This window comes from Brachionichthys hirsutus, chromosome 20 (assembly GCF_040956055.1).
Source record: "Brachionichthys hirsutus isolate HB-005 chromosome 20, CSIRO-AGI_Bhir_v1, whole genome shotgun sequence".
NCBI lineage: Eukaryota > Metazoa > Chordata > Actinopteri > Lophiiformes > Brachionichthyidae > Brachionichthys > Brachionichthys hirsutus.
The window spans coordinates 1,064,569-1,086,957 of NC_090916.1; the positions used below are offsets into that span (position 1 = coordinate 1,064,569).

Sequence of the window (22,389 nt, forward strand, 5' to 3'; positions counted from 1 at the left end):
ATGTTATAAGAATAAGACGCATCCTGAAGAAGCAGCTTCATCCTTCGTTCCGTCGCCATGGTTACTGAGCAGCTCATGGTAAATCACGAATAGCAAAAAAGAAGAATCAACTGCAACTTGTTCAAGTTAAAGGAAACGCTAATACTCCTGGGGAGTCTGATTGCCTTGCTGGTTTCGGTCCTTTCTCCGTTTCTGCTCAGGAGTACAAGTATCTAAACTGTCTACCAGTCTCTCCGAACTGACGAAGCCTCCTGGATGAAGGTGAAACGTCTTCGATCACACGTGAACAAGTCCAGTTGGTTCTTCTTTTTGCTACTCTTGGTTCCTGGTTTCTTTATATTTTAAATGTTATATGAATCCGGTAAAAACCGGATTAAGCTGCAGGAGTTTATTGTACGACGTGCACAATGGCTGCAGAAGCCTTCGTCCGTTTGTCCACCTCTTCCTCATTTCAAGTCAATTTTAAGGAACCAAAAGGAGCCGATTTAATTTAGAAAAAAAAAAAGGTTCCACTTTTGAGCTTTATCACGCCGCCCTTAAACAAACGCAGCATTTCAAGTCATTTATCGTTTTATTGTGATGTAAAACGACTATCCTAGATAAAAGCAAAACCTAATCCAAATAATACGTCAGGCAGGCAGTTTCATAGAAGTTCATCGAGTAGATTTGTGTAAAATGCTGAAAACATTTCCACCAATGGAAATAATAAACCAAAGGAAGTTATAAATCAATGTCTGCATCTGTCCCTTTATCTAGATCCATTCTGATATTGGAGCGGTTCTTTCCTGCACCGCACCCCGACCTTCCAGCGTGTCCTGTCCCCATCAGTCCAGCAGGGTTCCCATCATGACAACCAGCAAGGACGAAAACGCCATCAAATCATCAACGCGCTGTGATTAATCAGGACTAACCCGAGGTCGGGGTGGCGCAGTGGGTAGCGCTGTCTCACAGGCAAAGGGGGCTTTCTGTGAGGAGTTTGCATGTTCTCCCCGTGTCTGCGTGGGTTCTCTCTGGGTTCTCCGGTTTCCTCCCACCAAAAACATGCAAATTAGGTGCATTGGCTCCACTAAATTGACCACAGGTGTGTGTGTGTGTGTGTTCATGAACTGGCGGCTTGTCCAGGGAGTACCCCGCCTCTCGCCAGTTGAATGCTGGGACAGGCTCCAGCACGACCGACGACCCGGTAACGGACGAAGCGGATCAGAAGATCCGTCTCTCCGGCCCACTTACTGACTGTAAGTACAGAAGAAGAGAGGAGCCGTGTGACCTCTGACCTGGGGGGGAGGGGGGCTTGCAGATGTGCATAGCGTCAACGCAGCAGCACAGGATGCGGTTCGGTGCAGGCTGCAGCAGCCCCCCCCCCCTCCCCCCCGGGGGCTGCCAGCCTCCGGTTTGACTTTCAGATAACATTCGTGTTTATCGAGGCTTCCGTCGAGCGAGGAAGCGCTGGCGAAGTTTCACGTCTTTAGTGTTTCCTCATACTTGGCGTGTTTAGATGACATCAAAGGCAACAGCGAGTAATTGATCCGCCTGCTCTCTCGTGTCGAGGCTAATAAACGATGAAACGTGACTCCGGGAGATCGGAGCAGCTTGTTTTGTGCACTTGGCACGCCTTGGGTCTTGTCTTTCGTCGGTTTCTGGCGTGCTACCTTTTGAGGTTGCTTCAGGGAGGAAGCGTGGAGGCGTGCCGAGTTATTCAACCTACAAAGGGAGTTTCCAGAGAGGCCACAAAGGGAGTCGGAGGCGCCTCTGCTGCTCGCACTCGCTCCATGCTTGGTTGGTACCTGGCGTTAATCCCTGTGGGGGTGAAGTCAGCAGGCATCGCCGATGACCCCCCCCCTCTCTAAGCGTGGCGTGGCGTCGCACCTGTTTGTCTAGTGCTGCTGGTAATCAGAGTAGATCCGATGATCAAACAGCAACGCTCTGCCTGCGTGTGAACGGAACGGCCCCGTGACGTCACGGCGCCGCCTCCTGCTAACCGTGGCAGGACGACGGCGTGCTGGGGAGACGCTGAGGGACCAGGTCCAGGACTTGGACAGTGAACCCACAATGGACCGCCAGGAGCAGCATGCCAAGGTGGAGCGCTTCCTGAAGTTGGGCTACTCCCGGAGCGACACCCTGAGGGTGCTGCAGAGCCTCCACCACGGCGCCCAGACCAACGACATCCTGGAGGAGCTGATCAAGACCTGCCACACTCGTAACCACGGAAACACGAGCGTCCCAAACAGCCCGAAGCTGGTGTCCCGAGGCTGCAGCCCCGGGCCGGACCAGGACCCGGGCACCGGCTTCAGACGAGTGGTTGTAGATGGAAGCAACGTGGCCATGAGGTGAGTCACGCCTGCCATGAGGACCGCCGTTTATACACAGTACAAGTTAAGTACTCTTAAGTACTAATACTGCTGATGTGCAAGAATACTTTCAACTACATGCAGTGTAATTATCTGATGCACACGTTGATCTTATTTAGTATTAGACAGCATGTTCAGCGTCTGTGTCACAGAGGGGTCATCTTCTCAGGGGGGGGGGTCATCTTCTCATTTAATTCTGTCTGTGCGTCGATTAAATCTCGTTTCACACTTCCTCTTTCGGCTATGGAAGTAAAAACGCCGCTGGGCTTCTTCCTCTTCTTCTTTGGTCCGCTCCGCTTCAGCCCGATTCCACCGCCCTCACATTCCTCACTCCGGATTTAAAACTGTTTGAGGTCTCTTCACTAACGCGGCTGAAAGAAACGCGGTCCAAACGGCGGGATCCCACGGTTGCCATGACGACGCGACTTCAGTTGCGTTACGGGGAAGTTCTGAGACACAATTGGCTTGCGTGATTAAGACGAGATAAAAGGAAATGTTTTCACAAGCTGAAGTCGAAAGAGGAAGAAGATAAAATCTTAACCGTCACACCTTTATTATCGGGCGAGGTCGTGCAACTCCTCTTTATGCTTCCTTGTTTGTTTATATGTAAATATTTATTTATTTAGTTTCTCTAAACTAATTTTGATTCTTGATTTTGCTGCTTCACATGATTACAACTGGATTAAACCGAATGAACAACCTGTGAGAAGGTTTCAACTGAGCCAGCTTCTGTGAAATGTTAACCTTCCATTTTGCGTTCTGCCCTTCCTTTCATGAAATGAGTGAAAGGATGATTCACGCAGGGATGAATATTTGAATGAGGTCAGATTAAAAAGGAACGTTCCCGTTGCAGCAGCAGCAGCGGTCAAGACGTCCCGACCGGGAGTTCAAACCTGCGCAGAACCCCCCCCCCCGCTGCATCAGAAGCTGTATGGATGCTGCAGAGTCATAATCATCATCACTGGTGTCCATGACGACCCCATGACTGTAGTCTGGAGATAAACAGATTTAATTAAATTCTCCCGATGGCTCCCTCTCACACTCCCACGTCCTGCTGCCGCACGCTCAACCCAGCGCACGTGTTCAGTAGCTGGTAAAGCACCTGCTCCAGCAGGTTTGGATTACATAGACCACGTGTGTCAAACCCAAGGCCCGGGGGCCAAATGTGGCCCTCCAAGTCATTTTTTGTGGCCCCTGAGAGATGTGTGCAGACATTTGTTTTTGTAAAATGCTGCATCTGTCACATGTTCTTAACAGCCCACATGTGTTGGTTGTTCTGCAGTTCTGCTCCTCTCAACTGTGAAAAAAGTGTTTTGAACAAAGTTAATGCCATAACTTGTGTCGGATGATATTTTTCTTTATTATTTCATATTATTGACTTGAATAAGTTTGATTATTGATCAATGTAGTAGTGTGGTTTTCTTAACCTGATTAATTGAAAGGATTTATAATAACAGCAATAATCTATCCATATATTTTTACAAATATACAATTGAATATGCAATGTTTGTAACTTAAGTAGTGAACTGATCAAACGGAAAAATTCAGCAACATGTTAATAGCAATAGCAACACGCTGCAGTCAGGAAATCAATAATCTGCTGGAGGTGACTATTGAAAGTTATTTGAACTTTTTAGTTTTTTCCAGCTTGTGCTGAAATGTTGATCCCGGCTACATATGGATCAGGATCAGCACTGGACAGCTCCACAGGTAGCCGGCTCCATATGGATCAGGATCAGCACTGGACAGCTCCATAGGTAGCCGGCTACATATGGATCAGGATCAGCACTGGACAGCTCCATAGGTAGCCGGCTACATATGGATCAGGATCAGCACTGGACAGCTCCATAGGTAGTCGGCTACATATGGATCAGGATCAGCACTGGACAGCTCCATAGGTAGCCAGCTACATATGGATCAGGATCAGCACTGGACAGCTCCATAGGTAGTCGGCTACATATGGATCAGGATCAGCACTGGACAGCTCCATAGGTAGTCGGCTACATATGGATCAGGATCAGCACTGGACAGCTCCACAGGTAGCCGGCTACATATGGATCAGGATCAGCACTGGACAGCTCCATATGTAGCCGGCTACATATGGAGCTGTCCAGTGCTGATCCTGAAAGTGAAGTCTTTTTCATTGACTCTGGGAATGTTCTTTATCTTTCCCACTTCGGTTGGTTTTTTTTGGTTTCTGCACGTCCATGACAAGACAAGGTGGTGACTTTTTGGTTTTGCTTTGATTTTGTATCGATTATCTTTGTTCCTGCGTGATGATTGCATTTGAATGGAACTTTTACACATCATTAGATTAATTTATTCCCATCACAAACTTTGGTTCATACTTTTTCTCATTTACAGTATGGCTTTATCTCTAACAATGTTTAAGTTACAACCTTTTAAAAGAGTATCAAAACGGAATATCTTATTGTAATTACTGTGGCGGTTAAAGAGTTAAATAAATTAATAGTTATCTAACAGCATGTTAAGGAGTAGTTACATTTATTTTACATTAAATTACATTACATTTAGTTACTTTTTTACTGTGTTACGGTTTACATTTGGCCTTTGGAGGGCAAACATAATGCTAATGTGGCCCTTTGAGAAAATGAGTGACACCCCTGACATAGTACTAGTACTAGTACTAGTACTAGCCGCTGGACACAGAGTTTCAGGTCTTTTATTATCACGGTGCTTCACTAATTCTGATGAGAGAACATTTTGAAGGTCAAATTAGGATTTGGGGTTTGATCTACAGCAGTGATACCAACACATAATCCCCGGGGATTATGTGGTAGCATAATCAGATACCACAGGTCTGCTCAATGTTTCAGCCGCCTCGTGCCTTTTGACGTTGTTTGACTAGAGATACCTGCATGACAACGCAACAGAAGAAGCCTGCTTCTGACGATGCTGGCCTCTGTGTCTTTGTAGCCATGGTGACAAGAAGGTGTTTTCATGCCAGGGCATCCATCTGGCAGTAAAGTGGTTCTGGGACAAAGGCATGCAGGACATCACCGTCTTCATCCCCATGTGGAGGAAGGAGCAGCGGCGAAATGAGGCCCTCATTACAGGTCAGATCACACGACGCCGTTTAAATCATTCTGTACTCAAAACCCAACACGTTTGCTCTTTGGTACATTCTTACCAGAAGCTTTTTCTTTCTATGGTTACGGCTGTTTCTGGGGCATCACAAAAATGAGGCAGTATTTTTCTAAAACTTCCTGTACACACATCCCATGAAATGAATGGATGCCTTTTGATATTTCTGAAAACAAAGGTTTTCCTCAGATATGTTATTACGAGTATCTCATGCTAGTTTAAAGTTCACCTCAAGGTGGACCTCTCCCAACCGTGGCCTCATCTTGTGTCTATTATTTGTGTATTATTATTTGTGTCTACATGGTCTATTAGTTTAATGGGATATTGGCTGGCGTAATCAGAGTAATATTCAAAATAACATAAATGCTTCAGATGAAAGGCTCGTCACACGGCCTCCGCAGCCCCGGCCCAGAGAGTCTCCGTGACTCCAGGTGGAAGATCAGCTGACACTAACCTGCTTAATAAGGACCCCCCTTTCTGCTAGATCAACATGTCCTCCATGAGCTGGAGAGGAGGAAGATCCTGGTGTACACGCCGTCCCGATCCGTCAACGGGAAGAGGGTGGTGTGCTACGACGACCGCTACATCGTCAAGCACGCCTTCGACTCCGACGGCATCATCGTGTCCAACGACAACTACCGCGACCTGCAGCTGGAGAACCCCCAGTGGAAGACGTTCATCGAGGAGAGGCTGCTGATGTACACCTTCGCTAACGACAAGTGAGCCCCCGCCGTCCCAACGCATCGCGGCTGGAGTTGCTAAAGGTCCCAGCTGTCTTTGTGCCCCCCCCCCCCCCCCCCAGGTTCATGCCTCCAGACGACCCTCTGGGTAGAAACGGCCCCACCATCGATGACCTTCTGAGGAGAAAGCCTTGGGCCCCAGAAAACCGGCTGCAGCACTGCCCGTATGGTTGGTTCACACGCCTCCGTCATCAACACGCTGCCCCGCCCACTTCTGCATACGCAGCTGGGCGTCAACACAACAAACACGCTGCCCCGCCCACTTCTGCATACGCAGCTGGGAGTCAACACAACAAACACGCTGCCCCGCCCACTTCTGCATACGCAGCTGGGCGTCAACACAACAAACACGCTGCCCCGCCCACTTCTGCATACGCAGCTGGGAGTCAACACAACAAACACGCTGCCCCGCCCACTTCTGCGTACGCAGCCGGGAGTCAACACAACAAACACGCTGCCCCGCCCACTTCTGCATACGCAGCTGGGAGTCAACACAACAAACACGCTGCCCCGCCCACTTCTGCATACGCAGCTGGGAGTCAACACAACAAACACGCTGCCCCGCCCACTTCTGCATACGCAGCTGGGAGTCAACACAACAAACACGCTGCCCCGCCCACTTCTGCATACGCAGCTGGGAGTCAACACAACAAACACGCTGCCCCGCCCACTTCTGCATACGCAGCTGGGAGTCAACACAACAAACACGCTGCCCCGCCCACTTCTGCATACGCAGCTGGGGGTCAACACAACAAACACGCTGCCCCGCCCACTTCTGCATACGCAGCTGGGAGTCAACACAACAAACACGCTGCCCCGCCCACTTCTGCATACGCAGCTGGGAGTCAACACAACAAACACGCAACACACATCAAACAAGCTTCCATCAGGTGCGACAGGAGAACGTCGGTCTGAATTAGTCACATCCGACGGGAGCGACCACACGGAGAAACGCGGATCAGACAAATATTATTGAATTTATTTTCGGTCTGATTTATCACTGAGGGAATGTTAGTCAACCAGACCAAACTAATGAGATTAATATTAAACCTGATTAATCCGGTCTTTACAATTGACGAAACGACATCATCAGACATCATCGTTTTGTTCCAGACCCACCCAGGAACAGGAAGTTCGAGTCCCGCAGCAACAGTGTGTGTGTGCGTGTGTGCGTAACAAGACATTGTCCTTTCTTTCAGGAAAGAAGTGTACTTATGGAGTCAAGTGCAAGTTCTACCACCCGGAGCGGACCAACCAATCACAGCTCTCCGTGGCTGACGAGCTGAGGGCGCTCAGCGACAGAACCAGGAAGTTGTCACCCAGATGGAGCTTGCAGGACACGCCCCCCAGCGAGGAGCCCGCCCGCAGCCCAAGAGGCTTCCTCCAGTGGCCCGTTCATGATGTGGACGAGGCCTGTAGCTCCATGGACAGCTCAATGTCCCGGCGCCATGGCAACGATGCGCCCCACAGTGTGGAGAGCCCCCCTTGCGGCTCGAGCCACGACGGCTACTCCCCGTTGGAGTGTCTTTGTGGGAACCACCACGGCCCCGGTGGAGGAGGCTCCTACCCCAGTGACGTGCAGTCAGGGGAGGCGGGTGAGGCACAGCCTCACCTGTCATCACATAAAATCATATAAAAATCATGTATTTGTATTATTAAAAATAATATAAAAATCATATAATATATAACATCAGTGATATTATATTGTATATTTTTTTATTTTTAATAATACAATTAGTGAATCACGTATTCTTGTGCTCAGCGGCATTAAAATACTGCAGAATGAGGCCATGTGTAATACTGCCTCCAGCCCATAGGAGACCCGTGAGTGATTCAGCGCACTCATCAGCTGATCCGCTCGTTCGAGACGGGCTTGTAAACACGGAAGCGCTGGCTGTCTGGATGTCTGGACGTCAAGCAAGAACCCGCGTTTTCTGCTTTTCCTGCCTTCTTTTCTCAACTTCTGACGATGTCTGGACTCGGATGGGATATAGCGACATGAAGAATTTACCGAGAAGCCTCCAAACACGAGCAGCGACCGCGCGTATTCACGGTCAAATTGTGGGACCGATTCGAGCAGAACCGCGGCGGACTGGGCCTGACAGAGAGTCCATTGGATGTGAACGAGTGTTCTGTAACATTCTGGAGAACATAAGCTGTCAAATGAAGCCCAGCTTTTCCTCCATCGCTGGCATATCTCTGCCATTCCGTTCCGTTCTCTCTCTCTCTCAGCGCAGCCCCAGCTGGACACACACACGCAGACACGTCTCAGAACATGTGTTTAACAGTTAAACATCAGTTAAACTTTAACTGATCAACACACGCATCCACACACATTCAACGCTGCACGCACACTGATACGCAGAGTTGAATAATTTCATTAAATCTCTTGTAAATACGCAGATTCTGTGTGGTCTCCCCTTTTTGTCATAAACTGATGAGCCAGGTTTGTAACAATATGTAAAAAATGCTGGCACGAATTTTTAAACAAAACACGTTAAATGTTGCCAATCAAATGATGAATAAGCTGTAGGTTCATTTATTTGTAAATCTGACTGTGCCTCACCAGACATGAACCTCACCGCACGTCACTGTGTCCTACCCTTGGTCCAAGCCTGCCTGCCCTGTTTGGCTTTTCTGCCACCTAGTGGACAGAAATGTATCACAAACAAAAACGTTCAGAATAGATTTTCTTTTTGAATTATTTGTTACAAATAACTTATCTGTTATAGTTTGCACAGCTAAAATAAAACACTTTAGTCCAATTATTTCTCCATTTAATAACATGATTAAACTGCCTCTTCACACCAAGGTGCAGGTAAAGTTGATTTATTTATTTTTTGGGGGGGGGGGGGAAGAAGTAAAAGTATGGTGTAAGTGCTTAAGAGCCAATAATTCATCTACACTTAAATGGGTTAAAGAGTCTAAATTTAGGCTTTAAAAAGGCATTCAGGTGTGATTATCGACAAGTTGAACAGCTCTGAGGTTTCACGCTAATGACAATAAGCCAACTTTAGAAAACCCCCCCATCAATGAAACTTCAGAGGATAACAGGAGCCAAATAAAACACACGAGTACACAAAGTGAACAGCCATGTTGTCGACGCGTTCTGCTTTAAACAGGTTTTATAAGGCATGGGACCCACGTGATCGTTTCTACATCATAGAAATATATTCACTTTGATAGCTCTCGAGAACCCAACGACACGGAAACGTTTGAACCAATCAGCTGTTCCAGGATCTGCTGTAACATCCTGATGGGACTGGAAGACGAGTGTCTCTTTGCACTGAGGCGTAGCCGTCCCGAAACACTAAACCTACATTCCAGTTGTCAGATAGAACACGCCACTTTATAATTTGGATTTCTGACCCCATCTTTACCCCGACAGTCCCGGCATATTTGGGGTCCTATAGAGAGAGGGGGGGGGGGGGAGAGACTCCTCCATTGCTTTCCACTTAGCTGCATCTGCAGCTCGTACACAGGCGGGGCAGGTGTAGCTTCATGATGACTGCGAGGGGCTTTACTGCTCCTCTCCTTCTGCAAGGCTTCAACTCTCACAGAAATCAAGTACAAAGCGTTCGTTTGATAGAGGGAAACAAAACTAGACAACAAGTTAAAAGTCTATAAAGCTATACTTACAGGAAATACAAATGATTCATAGTGTGAGGAAGAAGGCTTTTAAGGCACATTCTACAAGTATGTACAGTAAAATGCTCAAGGAGTTTGTGCCTCGGTGTACACAAAGCATGCAACGTAGTTTCTCATTAACTTATCAGAATACTGACTCTAGAGACAGAAGGGGGGGGGGTACTGGAGGAGCACGAGAGGCATGTTTGAGTCCCCCCCCCCCTCCACATCCTCTAGAAACAGCACACAAACTTTAAAGTCCATGATTCGTCTGGCAGTTTTCCCTTCAGGCGGAGAGCCGACGAAGAAAAACTAAATCATTCAACCAGCAAAAGGCACATTGGCACCTGTGTGTGTTTGTGTGTTTGTGTGTGTGTGTGCGTGTGTGTGTGTGCGTGCCGTCACACTGCGGGGCCACACTTGTAATACTGGTAAGTGGGAGCAGCGAGGTTTTCCTGGTGTCACCCATAGAGCAGGAGGAGGGGCCGTGATCCCACCGGATCCGAGTCTCTAAGGTGAGGTATCATCCAACCGGCAAAAACTCACGCTGTAAACACTGTCCGCCGGCGCTCGGGCGGAGCGGAGCGCAATCTACCAACCTCGGGGGAGGGAGGGGAAGAAGAGCGGCGGGAACGGGCCACGCGGTGGAGTCTGAACAGGAAGAGGAAGGAAGGGGGCGCTTTTCTATTCTCGGGAGGCGCGCGCCGCCTCACTGGCTCAGAAGTGCCGCGGGAACTCGCACTCTTCACAGCGGTTGAGGGCGGGATGGTTGAGGAAAGTGCAGGCGTTGCAGTTCCACTGCGTCCCCTCGTCCTCCTCCTGGTCTGCGGCGGGCTTCGTGATCTTACTGCCCGAGTCTGAGAGAAGCAGAAGGAGAAGCAGAAGGAGGTCAGGGCAGGTTTCCATAACGACCAAAGACCAGCGCATCCAGTGTCCGTGTGTGAAGATCTGAGGTTTCACAAGCAGTCAGCCCCTAATTCAGAGAAGAAGAAAGAATGTCTGCACCCCGGAGAGGACGAGACGGCCTGTGCTGCGTGCAGCGAGACGGAAGGAAAGGACTTCCGTTACTTCCGTTACTTCCCTGTCGTATTTTACGGCTGTTATATGTCAGATATATTGATAACAGCGACGTCTACATTTCGCTCTGGGGCTCGTTGCCGCTGGCTAGCTAAGCCAGCTAGATAATATATATATATAATGAATGCATGGAGCTGCACGGCACCTGCACAAAGACCCTCCTCTCAGCCTCAGTGTGAACAGAACGCACCTTGTAAACAACAAAACCACAAAACCACAAAGCTGTTTCCTCCTGTCTAACGGGGTAAGCTGCTCCTGGACATGGATAGATATACATAATAATCAGGCAGAAGGAGCTGATGGGAAGAAGTATTATTAATCCACGATAATAGCAATATTCATTACATGCAGTACATGTACAAGTACAAGCAGGGAATTAGAAGCTCCCAGTCGTCGAGGTGCAACCTGAACTTACCGATAGACGAAGTACCTTTGGGTTTGGGCGGGACAGGACCAAGAAATCCAATGTTGTCATAAAAATTATGAATTGCACTGGGATTAAAGTGTGGTCCTGTAAACGGATGCAAAGAGAACAGAAGCACAGGTTTACTGCAAATCTGGAATACTCACAACGCTAGGAGTAAATGTACACTGTGTGTGTATACTGTATGCTCTTACTCTACTGAACACACCCCGTCACACTGCCTGCGATGTAAAGTAATCATCCATCATCTCTAATAGACAGTAAACGGGCACCGAGCCCCGAGGCTGGGTCAGCCGGCCCCATCTACTGGTCGGTTCAAGCGAAGTTGTGACCAGATAGCTGCGCTAACCAGCGGTTCAGCGGCCCGACCCTGGACAGCAGCGGAGCGCTGCCAGGGGGCCAATAAATCACCGTAGCAACCAGCAACAGGATGCAATACAGGAAGCGCTGGTAGCCAAGAGGACAATGGCAGCAACCTGACTGCATGTGTTCAGAGGATGCACCACGTCTGACCCCCTCCATCATCATGCCCCACCCCCACGCAAAGAAACTGTGACGAGACAAACCGATCATACCTCTTTGAAGGAGATCGATTTCTTTGGTGAGGCAGTCGATGTCGATTTGCAGTAACCGGTTTTTGCATCGCAGCTGCTTCATTTCCTCAATCTGAAAGAGACAGGAAGGATGAGTGGGCTAGCGCGAGACATCAGCTGCTGCACGGCGCCGGGGAGCCCGCCAGCAGTCACGCTCGCCTCTGCTGACTCAAGCCGGAACAGACGACAGAAACGGCCGACTCAACAGGAATCTCAGCAGCAGGTTTCAACAAACTCACAGCTGCAAACCCAACACAAACACGACGCTGCGCAGGAAACAAATAGGAAAGGACAACATTCACTGCGTTTAGTCAGTGGACCGCAGGCCTGGCAGCTCGGTGGCCCAGAGCTGACCCTCTGCCAGACCCAGACTCTGGAAAATCCATTTTCTATGTTAGATAATAATCACATGCTGGCAGAAGGAAAAAGACAGGCCTAATTTCTGAGGGCGGTACGGCAGGAGAACAGTAAAGTTATCCTTCATTTCATCGTCAAACTGGCTCAGACGCCTCGCTATGACAACGGAGACAGACCATAACCTCAATCATCGGCCATGCTACGTGTAGCATACACAACAAACTGTGTGCGTATGATACGTGTAGCATACACAACAAACTACCTGCGTATGATACGTGTAGCATACACAACAAACTGTGTGCGTATGATACGTGTAGCATACACAACAAACTACCTGCGTATGATACGTGTAGCATACACAACAAACTGTGTGCGTATGATACGTGTAGCATACACAACAAACTGTGTGCGTATGATACGTGTAGCATACACAACAAACTACCTGCGTATGATACGTGTAGCATACACAACAAACTACCTGCGTATGATACGTGTAGCATACACAACAAACTGTGTGCGTATGCTACGTGTAGCATACACAACAAACTACCTGCGTATGATACGTGTAGCATACACAACAAACTACCTGCGTATGATACGTGTAGCATACACAACAAACTACCTGCGTATGATACGTGTAGCATACACAACAAACTGTGTGCGTATGCTACGTGTAGCATACACAACAAACTACCTGCGTATGATACGTGTAGCATACACAACAAACTACCTGCGTATGATACGTGTAGCATACACAACAAACTACCTGCGTATGCTACGTGTAGCATACACAACAAACTACCTGCGTATGCTACGTGTAGCATACACAACAAACTACCTGCGTATGATACGTGTAGCATACACAACAAACTACCTGCGTATGCTACGTGTAGCATACACAACAAACTACCTGCGTATGCTACGTGTAGCATACACAACAAACTACCTGCGTATGATACGTGTAGCATACACAACAAACTACCTGCGTATGATACGTGTAGCATACACAACAAACTACCTGCGTATGATACGTGTAGCATACACAACAAACTACCTGCGTATGATACGTGTAGCATACACAACAAACTGTGTGCGTATGCTACGTGTAGCATACACAACAAACTACCTGCGTATGATACGTGTAGCATACACAACAAACTACCTGCGTATGATACGTGTAGCATACACAACAAACTACCTGCGTATGCTACGTGTAGCATACACAACAAACTACCTGCGTATGCTACGTGTAGCATACACAACAAACTACCTGCGTATGCTACGTGTAGCATACACAACAAACTACCTGCGTATGCTACGTGTAGCATACACAACAAACTGTGTGCGTATGATACGTGTAGCATACACAACAAACTACCTGCGTATGCTACGTGTAGCATACACAACAAACTACCTGCGTATGATACGTGTAGCATACACAAACTACCTGCGTATGATACGTGTAGCATACACAAACTACCTGCGTATGCTACACATAGCATACACAACTAGCTGACTAGGTGTCCGGTATGTTAATGTGTTTCGTTTTCGATTGTTGTACAAAATAAATTAAAGAAGTGCGACGTAATGTTTTTTTTTCTTCTTCGTGACGCATTTATTGACTAATACTCCGGAGTATTATATATATATATATATATAAAATATAGTCTGGAAAATACTGTAAATCCAAATCCAACAGAAGGGTCTCACTTTGAGTCACTTTCATCCACGCGCTTGTGTCCATGCTTCAGAGGCGACTCATCCTGCAGGTTTAAAGCGCAGCGAGACTGTCCTGGGTTTATATCAGTGACTCTGACTGCCGGGGAAGCTCCTGCAGCTCTGGGGGTGACGCGGCCCCTCCAGGCAGGGCCACAGGAAATCAACAAGCACAGTTCTGTTTTCTCTCTCAGAGCTCCCTGGACACGGTTCAAAATAGCTTTCTCCAGCCTCTTCCATGTTGTTTTACGATAGGGACATGCTGCATCAGGAGATTCCTCGAGTCTTAGGAATGGATTTGAACACTCTACGATGCCTCATAGATGTGCTCTTTGGAGACAGAGCACCGTTTACCTGGTCTGATATCCTCCACCGTCTGCTGACATTTATGTGAGCGTCGAATGAAAGCAAAAGACCAACATTATTGAGGCACGGCATCAGACAAAGGTCATGTCACGACCACCTTGGGGGAGGAGACATGATCTGCATTCACAGTAAAACGTCCATTTACACAAAGAAGTGAACTTACGGAAGGAGTCTGGGAGGCCGAGTTGGACCTCTCCAGCCGTCTTCGGGTCAGGTCGTTCTCCATCTCGTTAACTTCCTCTTTTAGCTTCTCCAGCTTCTTCTTCTTTAGCTCCAGCTCATGCCACAGCCTGTCCATGCGGGCCTTCTGATGGACCAACAACGCTGGACAACACAGAGACACAGACCAGGACGAGTCAGCAGATGTTCGCTGGTAACTGCAGCTGGTTGATGAGAATAGCCACCGACGACTAAAGACTACAGATGAGACCTTGGAGGAGATCTACGGTGCCGTACTGACCCATCGGCAGGTCTTCTCTGTGCTGGACGTTTTTAATAAGGAGCGATCATTTCACTAGCTGCAACGTTCCCCCCCCCCGGCTATCAGAACACAAAGATACCAGAATCGTCTTCGCTGAAGAAACGCTGCAGGCAAATTCTAACCCAATCTCATGACTGCGCTCAAGCCGCTGCAGCACGTTACCCATAATTCATGATGCTTCTGCCGTCCGTTGACAAGCTGGAACACCTCCTGCACACACACACATTCAATGAGAAACAAGTCCCTCCGCTGCTACACACAAACGCACAACATTCCACTTAACTACAGGAACGTCTTCCAGGAGAACCTTCAGTGTTGGTGTTGGGACAGGTTCCTTTCCTGAACCTGCTCACGATAGCCCCGAGGATCATCCTACAGCCTGAACACGGAACACCTGGGTGCACACGCACTGGAAGCTGCATGCTTTCCTACAACCATCAAGCTGGAAGACTTTGGCACCACTTCAGAATATTTCACTAAACTACGCACCGAATTAAGCTGAGGTGACAAATAGATGCAGAACAACACGGAATCCTTACCGTTAAATAAACAAGACATTCCGATTCCTACACTACATTTTGTCATCTGCAATAATCTGATGTAATTTTGGATGACAGATTATTTCTCTTATTTAATGATTGGAACAAATGTTACAGATGCTTTATCACCGTCTTTAGGTCTTTATTTTATATAGAATTTATTATTTCATTATTTAATCTCTTAAATCTAATCTAATCATCCCCCCGGAGAACCTCTAATCAATTGTCAGGCTGTTTATTATGAGACAGTTTAAAGCCCTGATTCATCCGTCACAGTTTAATCAGAGAATAACTGCTGATGTCAGCACATCCCGGAGACGTGGCTTTAATCAATTAAAAAGAAAAAGTCACTTTGGTTCAAAAACACCTGGAACGAGTCGACGGACAAATTATTTTAAGACATTTTCCGCTTTTCTAAAGCAGAAATGTTCTCCTTTCACGAGAGTTGACGACATTTCTTCTCCATCCTATCTGTATTTAATGAATATTCAGGTAAAACAGACTCTTCATCCGATACGGGGTGGAAGCGAGGCGCTGGTTAGCGGGCCGACGGGGGTCAGCAGCAGACGCCGCGTGTCTGATGTGACGGCGCCACGGCCGCTGACTCGAGCCCAAAAAAGGAAACGGCCGCGCGACGGAACCGGCCCGTCTCGGGGGTCGTCAGAGCAAAGGCGGCGTTTAGCGGGGAGGAGCCGCGCTGCCGCCATCGCTGAATGGGTTTCACCTGCCTCAGACTTTGAGCTACCATCACATTCTAGCCTCGAGGATCCCGAGGAGTAAAACGACACCGTCGGCCGGGCGGAGTGGAAAAACATTTAAACCCTGGGCTGCCGGCGGAGTAAAAAATAAAGCACGGTAGAACAGCAGCGATGATTAGTGAGGGGAGTTTCAGCCATTCACTGTGAATGGATGAATGGATGACTGCTTTCTGAACGGCTGCTCCGCGCGTTTCTCATCGAAGCTCGGCGCCGCTCACCTTGTGTGTACGCTGCGTCGTCAGACCCCACGCTGAGTCGGCGAAGCTCGCCGGGGCTCTCCCTGTGTGGCGACAGCGGGTCCGAGAGGTGGAGGGGGTCCGGCTCCACAAAGTGGTGGTCGGAGGGCAGGCTGAGGAGGTTGTTGGGCTCAAACGTAGGGGACACGACTCCGGGGGACACCGCTGGCGGCTTATTGGGGGACACTGTGATTTTGAAAGTGTATTTGGTGTTGGGCTGGGTCACCACCACCCGCGGGGAAGACGCCGTGACTCCTCCCACAGAAGCACGAGATTTAGGAGGATGGTGGTGGATGTAGGCAGGTCCCATGCTCACCTGCCCCCCCATGTTCCTGGTCCCTGAGGGCCCCTGCAAGGGAGGGTTGGCTGAGATGTAGACGGTGGGGGGGTTTCTACCCCCACCGTCATCACTGGAGGCATTGGCAGAAATGTAAAACTTTGGTTGGGAGCGCGAGCCGGCGGAGGCCACGATGGCGTCCTCTGAGGGCGCCGTAGCAGCAGTGGGGGGGCTGGCAGAGATGTAAACAGTGGGCTGGCTGCGGCTCAGACCCGGGCCGCCGATGGAGAGCGGGGCGGTGGGGACGGGAGCCACCCCGGTGGAAGAGGAAGAGGAGGAGGAGGAGGAGGGGCAGGAGGAGGAGGAGGAGGACCGGGACGCGCTGCTTGTCCGCAGGACAGCGGTTGTCGTTGTGGAGTTGCTCCTCTGAGGAGATTCAAGTTTGATCTCGATCTGGTTTTTCCGTGGCCCGGTGGAGATGTTCTGAATGTTGTACTGACTGATGGTAGAAAGGGGGGTGGGCATGGCGGAGGAGGAGGAGGAGGAGGAAGAAGAGAACGAGGACACCCCGGAGGAAGAGGCTTGGCTTCCAGTGGGAAGGAAAGAGGGCGCCTGGGGGTTTGTGGGGGAGCTGATGGGCAGGTAGACGTGCGAGGTCTGGTGGCCCTGGGCCTGATGCTGCGAGGTATGTGGGGAGGCGTGCTGAGGGCCGGCCCAGGGCCCGGACAGGGAGGAGGGGTGTGAGATCTGGTAGATCTGCTGTTGGGGCTGGGAGGTGGGGCTGTACTGGGCCCTGCTCCCCTGGTGCTGGTGCTGGTTCTGCCGGCTCGTACCAGACTGACTAACGTAGGGCCGGATGTAGATGGAGTTACCCTGCGGACTGCCGAGGCCCGACTGGGGACCCCCGTGTATGTGCAAAGACGTGGGGGTGTTGCGGCCTGTTTGGATATTAGGAGCGAGCGTCACGGTAATGGGGTTGAAGCGGGGCATCTGCTGGGCCCCCATATTGGTTCCTTTGACACCCAGAGGGTAGAGTCCCAGGTGCTGGGGAGGCTGCGGCTTACGTGCGGGCTCCATCACACCAAAGACATTGAGGCTGGCGGGCACCTGCGCCGGGGCTGACTGGGGCTCCTGCTGAAAGAAGTCACTGTTGGGGGCCTGGCCCGTCTGGAGGGGCCCGTCGCTCAGGCTGTGGGCCAGAGCCCGGCTGCCGTTCATTCTCAGGCCGTCCCGAGCCGGGGCCACATGCACATGCTGAGACTGCAGGCCCAGGTTCAGCTGGGTCATGTGATTACGGAGCCTGGTGAAGGTGGGCTCGCCAGAAAAGCTGAGGCTTCCTCCTTCACTGTACAGGTAGCCCGGACTGACCTGGGACAGGTACTCACAGCAAGCGTCCAAGTTGTTGTTATTCTGAAGGAAGGAAAGAAAAAACAACACGCCGACAGTCGGTCTAATTAGCATATCTGTGGTTCGGAATCACAGGATGAACCAAAGACGTTCATGGAGCTGCAGGTTCCACATGTAGCAACCAAAATAATACCCGTCTCTGACCGCCTGCTCTCCAGAAGGGCAGATGGGCTTTCATTTGCAGCGAGCACCGTTACTGGTGTTACTGGTGTTACTGGTGTTCGGCTTGAACTCACCTGCAGAACGCACTGGGAGACGACCCCCTCTGGCACTTCAGGGAACTTCTGGCGCAGGTCATGCAAAACCTGAATGTCAATCTGGTGGCTTCTCTGGGCCATTCGTATGTTGCCGGGTCAGGACCGCGTGTTCAGTTCAGGGCTCGGGGGCATCAAGCGTGGCAGCAAACCACCTTCATCTTGAACATCTTCTGGATTGAAAGAAAGAAACAAACAAATCTGACAAAACTATTTATGCAAAAACCAAAGTAGCACAAAGGCCCAATCGATGGAACGGGATTAGCTCGCAGTAATTAGAGCTGGAGAAATGTCATTGCAGAAGGCCCAAGAGGCTGAATCTCCACTTCAGACAACGTCCTTTAGATATTTAGGTTACTTGGTTATAAACCAGGAGCTCTCAAACCGAATGTCAGACATCGTCAATGACAACGGACGGGATTCATTTCAGAAGGAAGGAAACCGCAGCAAGCGCCCCCCCCGATCTGAATACAAACTCATACACTATTTAGGACAAATTAATTCTTAGATTCAAATGCAAAATACTAAAGTCGCACTACTCACTGCTCCATGATGCATATGAAATGCAAATATCGCACCATAAACATCATATATCAGGCTCAACACATTAATAGAAAGAACCATTTCCTTTAGATGCCCTACACGGCGTGCACAGACCCCGAGACGTGCACACGATGGAAGCCCTCCTTTGGTCGGGGCATTAGAAACGATCTGCTGAAAGGATTTAAAACACCTCAGAATTCAGTTATTGTTTTAGCGTGTATTGGACACAATCAATCATTGGTTTTGGGTGAAAACCAACATTTCGGACCTTCTTGCTGCTGGTTTAGGCTGATGAGGAGAGCGAGTGGCTGGACGGTCTGTGCCGGGCTGCATCCGACCCACATCCGACCCATTCTGTGCGTCGGTTATACTCGTACCTGGAAACCGGCCAGCGCTGCCGCTCGCCTTTTACGACCAGCCGCTGTGTAACTTGGCTCAAGGAGCTTGACTTGCAGTTTCCTTTTCTCTCATTCACTCCTTGGACCCAGGTTTTAAAAAGCTCGAAACAAGGATTCTATCTGGCACACGTCCTTGGTGTAAAGGATCCCGTCTCCATTCATTAGCCTATTATGGTAAAAGAGGAGTCGAACCAGAGTCATGAGACGCTACAAACTCTAAGAGCGAGATAACCACAACTTGTGTCTGTCCACGCACCAGTTTGACATTCCGCTCCGTGCCATTCAGCCCAGCGCATAGGAAGACTGTAGGAACAAGCCGGCTGACACTTACAGATCACTGATAGTGATCACACCAGAGGATAAATGATTGCCTCTGTGAGCAACATCACATCCGAGGCTCTACCGAATACCTTTTATGGGCTGCAGGACATTAAAGACATAATCTTTACTGAATATTCTAAGCTTACAATGTTTTTATTTGGCTTTGTATTGTTTGTTGTTTGAATCTCTTGAATATTTCAACATGTGCAACCATATAGTGCAAGAAAGTACTCACAACATGTGTTATGAAGTTCACCTTAATTAGTATATAGCTTATTTAAAATCTCCAAATAGAAAAGTGAATCCAGTCCAGAGAGCCAAAACTGAAAATGTAAAAACTGGCTTTAGATCCAGTTCAAGTCGGGGAACGTAAGCAACAAATAAAAGAGGGAAACTACTATCAAGGTGGGCGGAACTAAATGTTATGATATGAAAACACCTGGACTGTGTGACATTCCTCAACGTTTCTCCAGTACAGTAGTCCCTCGATATAATGCGGTTCATTTTCCGCAACTTCGCTGCTTCACAGAGTTTTTTAGTGCAATTTCCGATTTTTTTTTGCACTTGAACGCGCCTTGAAACGGCGCAAGACGAAGGGGCGCGGTCAGAGGAACTGTGAAATACGCACGAGTCGCTATTAATCATTTCTCATGTTTTCAACCTCGTAGGTTGATCATTAAAATTAAATTCGTTATTTCTAAAAGCTATCATGTTTATTTGTTAAGCGTTTGTTTAATAGCGCTCTTATTCTCCGTGTAAAGAGGCTTTTATTTTGTAGGAGCATAAACGTCACGTCCCTTTTGGGTTTCCTTTCTTCCTGTTGATACATGTAGCCGCTGCCGTTCCGCTGTGCTAAGCTATCCAATAAAGCAGCATGAGAGGCTAAAGACAGCACGAGTAGAATATTTGTTCTTCTGCACTCCAAGCGGCTCTTTCCTCGGCCTGCACGCCTTAACATTATTAACAGGAAAACGTTTACTGTACCTACTATATATTTTTATTTAGTTCTGAAAACAGGTTCTGATCTTTGTTTTCATTCTATAATACTGAAACAATCTATTTAGATTAATGCCTGACTGTTAAACGTGTATAAAGTGTGTGGTGAGGGGTTTTACAGCCTTAAAACATTTATGTACATGTATAATAATTGGAAAAAAATTAAAATTACTACATTGCGGATTTCACTTATTGCGGGTTGTTTTTGGAACGTAACCCCCGCGGAAAATGAGGGACTACTGTAGTTCCATTTCTTGAAACGTTTCACGAATCTCTGTGTGAACAAACTGGTCGAAGATTTTTTTGTCTTTTGTAATAAAAAGGAAATGGAAAGTTCTGCAATTATGCAATCAGATGGCGCATTCATTTTGTGTGCGTCTAGCAACTAGCATCGAGTGTCTCTAAATGCAAAGCAGAGGACAACAAGGCCGCTGCATCTCAGACAGCGTGTTTAGAATGAAAGCCGTTTCCATCTCCTCCAGCAACTTCAGCAGAAGATGAAGTATCCGACCAACACACTTCTGCTGCAGCCTGAAGCATTATCGGTTTACATCGATTTACTGGCCAAGCAGAGCCGAAGGACAATAGGCCACTATTCCGACTGAGCTCAAGGGCTGGGCAGCTCAGCCATTGTAGGAAAGGGAATTCAGGACTTGGCGGCGCACCCAGATGCAGGTCAACAGTGTGGCTAGATCGTTTCCTGGCTTCAAACTCAAAGCGGTCCACACCTTTACACTGTATGCATTTATGAGTTTGCAGGAGCTGTGTGTGTGGGGGGGGGGGGCGCTTCCAGGGGGACAGATTGGTCCATGCTGTCCCTGGAGATGCTGGTAAAACAGGGTCTGTGGCCGCGCTGCAATGCCAGCAGAGATAGAGACAAAGCTTCTGTTGCTAAGGTTGTTAGCTCGTTTCTGGAGGTACCAGGCCTGCCATGCTGCCTCAATGGGCTGATTCATGATGCCAGCAGGAAGGCACCGAAGGACATCCAAACCAATTAAAGTCGAAATAAAAGGTGCATAAATAATCAGCAGGAGGCCTTTGGCAGAAATATCAGGCCTGTGAGGCGCTGCAGTCCACACGAAACCCACGGGTGCAAACAAAGAAGCTGCACATTCCTGCAAACGCAGAAACACCCAAGAAAATGTCAGGCCAGCCTGCAAAGAGCCGCCGCCGTGATCGCGATGGCTCGAGACGGTGCCGACCCCGTCGGATGAAATCTTCTGATCACTCTCTGGAAACAGCAGCACAAATGTGACAACGATTATTTAGAGAGGAAACAATAAGGATCCTATCCAAACTCCGTTCAGCAAAATCTGAGCTAATTAAGATGATCAGAGGGCTGCTGGCTCGCGGCATTGGACACGCTCGTGTGTGTGTGTGTGTGTCTGACGCTTGCCCTGGTACAGTCAATGTACCAGGGCAACACAGCTCCAACAGGTCAATCTGGACGATGTATGGGCCAGTTATTTTATCGCGCGCCTGTAAGAAGCACCAACAAGCCAATTGAATCTGAACGGCTTGCTGGACGGCCCGTTCCGCTCGCGGGCTGCTTTTAGCTGCGCCTCTTGCTGCGGGACGTCCCTCAGATCACGGCTCTGATGAAACCACCGTCCCACAGAGCGACTGCTACAGTTAAACACTCAACAGTCTTCATGTGAACTGCCCACATAGACACATTGGTTTCAGAGAATGCAACTTGATTCAGACGTATCTTTAAAATGTCTTTCTGATGAAATGACGATGATGAGCCACAGGCCGTACACCTTGCCTCCCACAGAGCGAAGGAATGCCTGGCCTTGATAAAATATTTGCAGACTCGTGTTAAC

The 22,389-nt window shown here is 48.8% G+C and overlaps 2 protein-coding genes across 2 annotated transcripts; one reads left to right on the forward strand and one right to left on the reverse strand.

The window, feature by feature from the left end:
• Positions 1 to 2,049: 2,049 nt before the first annotated feature.
• Positions 2,050 to 7,935, forward strand: LOC137909462 (probable ribonuclease ZC3H12D). The gene is made up of 5 exons (XM_068753924.1): positions 2,050 to 2,327; positions 5,286 to 5,425; positions 5,938 to 6,172; positions 6,256 to 6,362; positions 7,393 to 7,935. Exons 1-5 carry the CDS (start codon positions 2,050 to 2,052, stop codon positions 7,827 to 7,829), a joined length of 1,197 nt encoding a protein of 398 aa, XP_068610025.1. The 3' UTR covers positions 7,830 to 7,935.
• Positions 7,936 to 9,300: 1,365 nt separating this feature from the next.
• On the reverse strand, positions 9,301 to 18,389 carry tab2 (TGF-beta activated kinase 1 (MAP3K7) binding protein 2). The gene is made up of 6 exons (XM_068753584.1): positions 18,288 to 18,389; positions 16,350 to 18,054; positions 14,517 to 14,677; positions 11,897 to 11,987; positions 11,313 to 11,408; positions 9,301 to 10,677 (listed from the first exon to the last, which is right to left on the reverse strand). Exons 1-6 carry the CDS (start codon positions 18,387 to 18,389, stop codon positions 10,538 to 10,540), a joined length of 2,295 nt encoding a protein of 764 aa, XP_068609685.1. The 3' UTR covers positions 9,301 to 10,537.
• Positions 18,390 to 22,389: the final 4,000 nt, after the last annotated feature.

Excerpts from the sequence above, each read along its gene's own strand:
- tab2 (XM_068753584.1), bottom strand. The coding sequence starts at position 18,389 with ATGGCCCAGAGAAGCCACCAGATTGACATTCAGGTTTTGCATGACCTG. Across the intron at positions 18,055-18,287 it reads TCTCCCAGTGCGTTCTGCAG|AATAACAACAACTTGGACGC; the intron begins GTGAGTTCAAGC and ends TCCTTCCTTCAG. Across the intron at positions 10,678-11,312 it reads CAAAGGTACTTCGTCTATCG|ACTCGGGCAGTAAGATCACG; the intron begins GTAAGTTCAGGT and ends TGCTTCTCTCAG.
- LOC137909462 (XM_068753924.1), top strand. The coding sequence starts at position 2,050 with ATGGACCGCCAGGAGCAGCATGCCAAGGTGGAGCGCTTCCTGAAGTTG. Across the intron at positions 2,328-5,285 it reads GGAAGCAACGTGGCCATGAG|CCATGGTGACAAGAAGGTGT; the intron begins GTGAGTCACGCC and ends GTGTCTTTGTAG. Across the intron at positions 6,173-6,255 it reads TACACCTTCGCTAACGACAA|GTTCATGCCTCCAGACGACC; the intron begins GTGAGCCCCCGC and ends CCCCCCCCCCAG.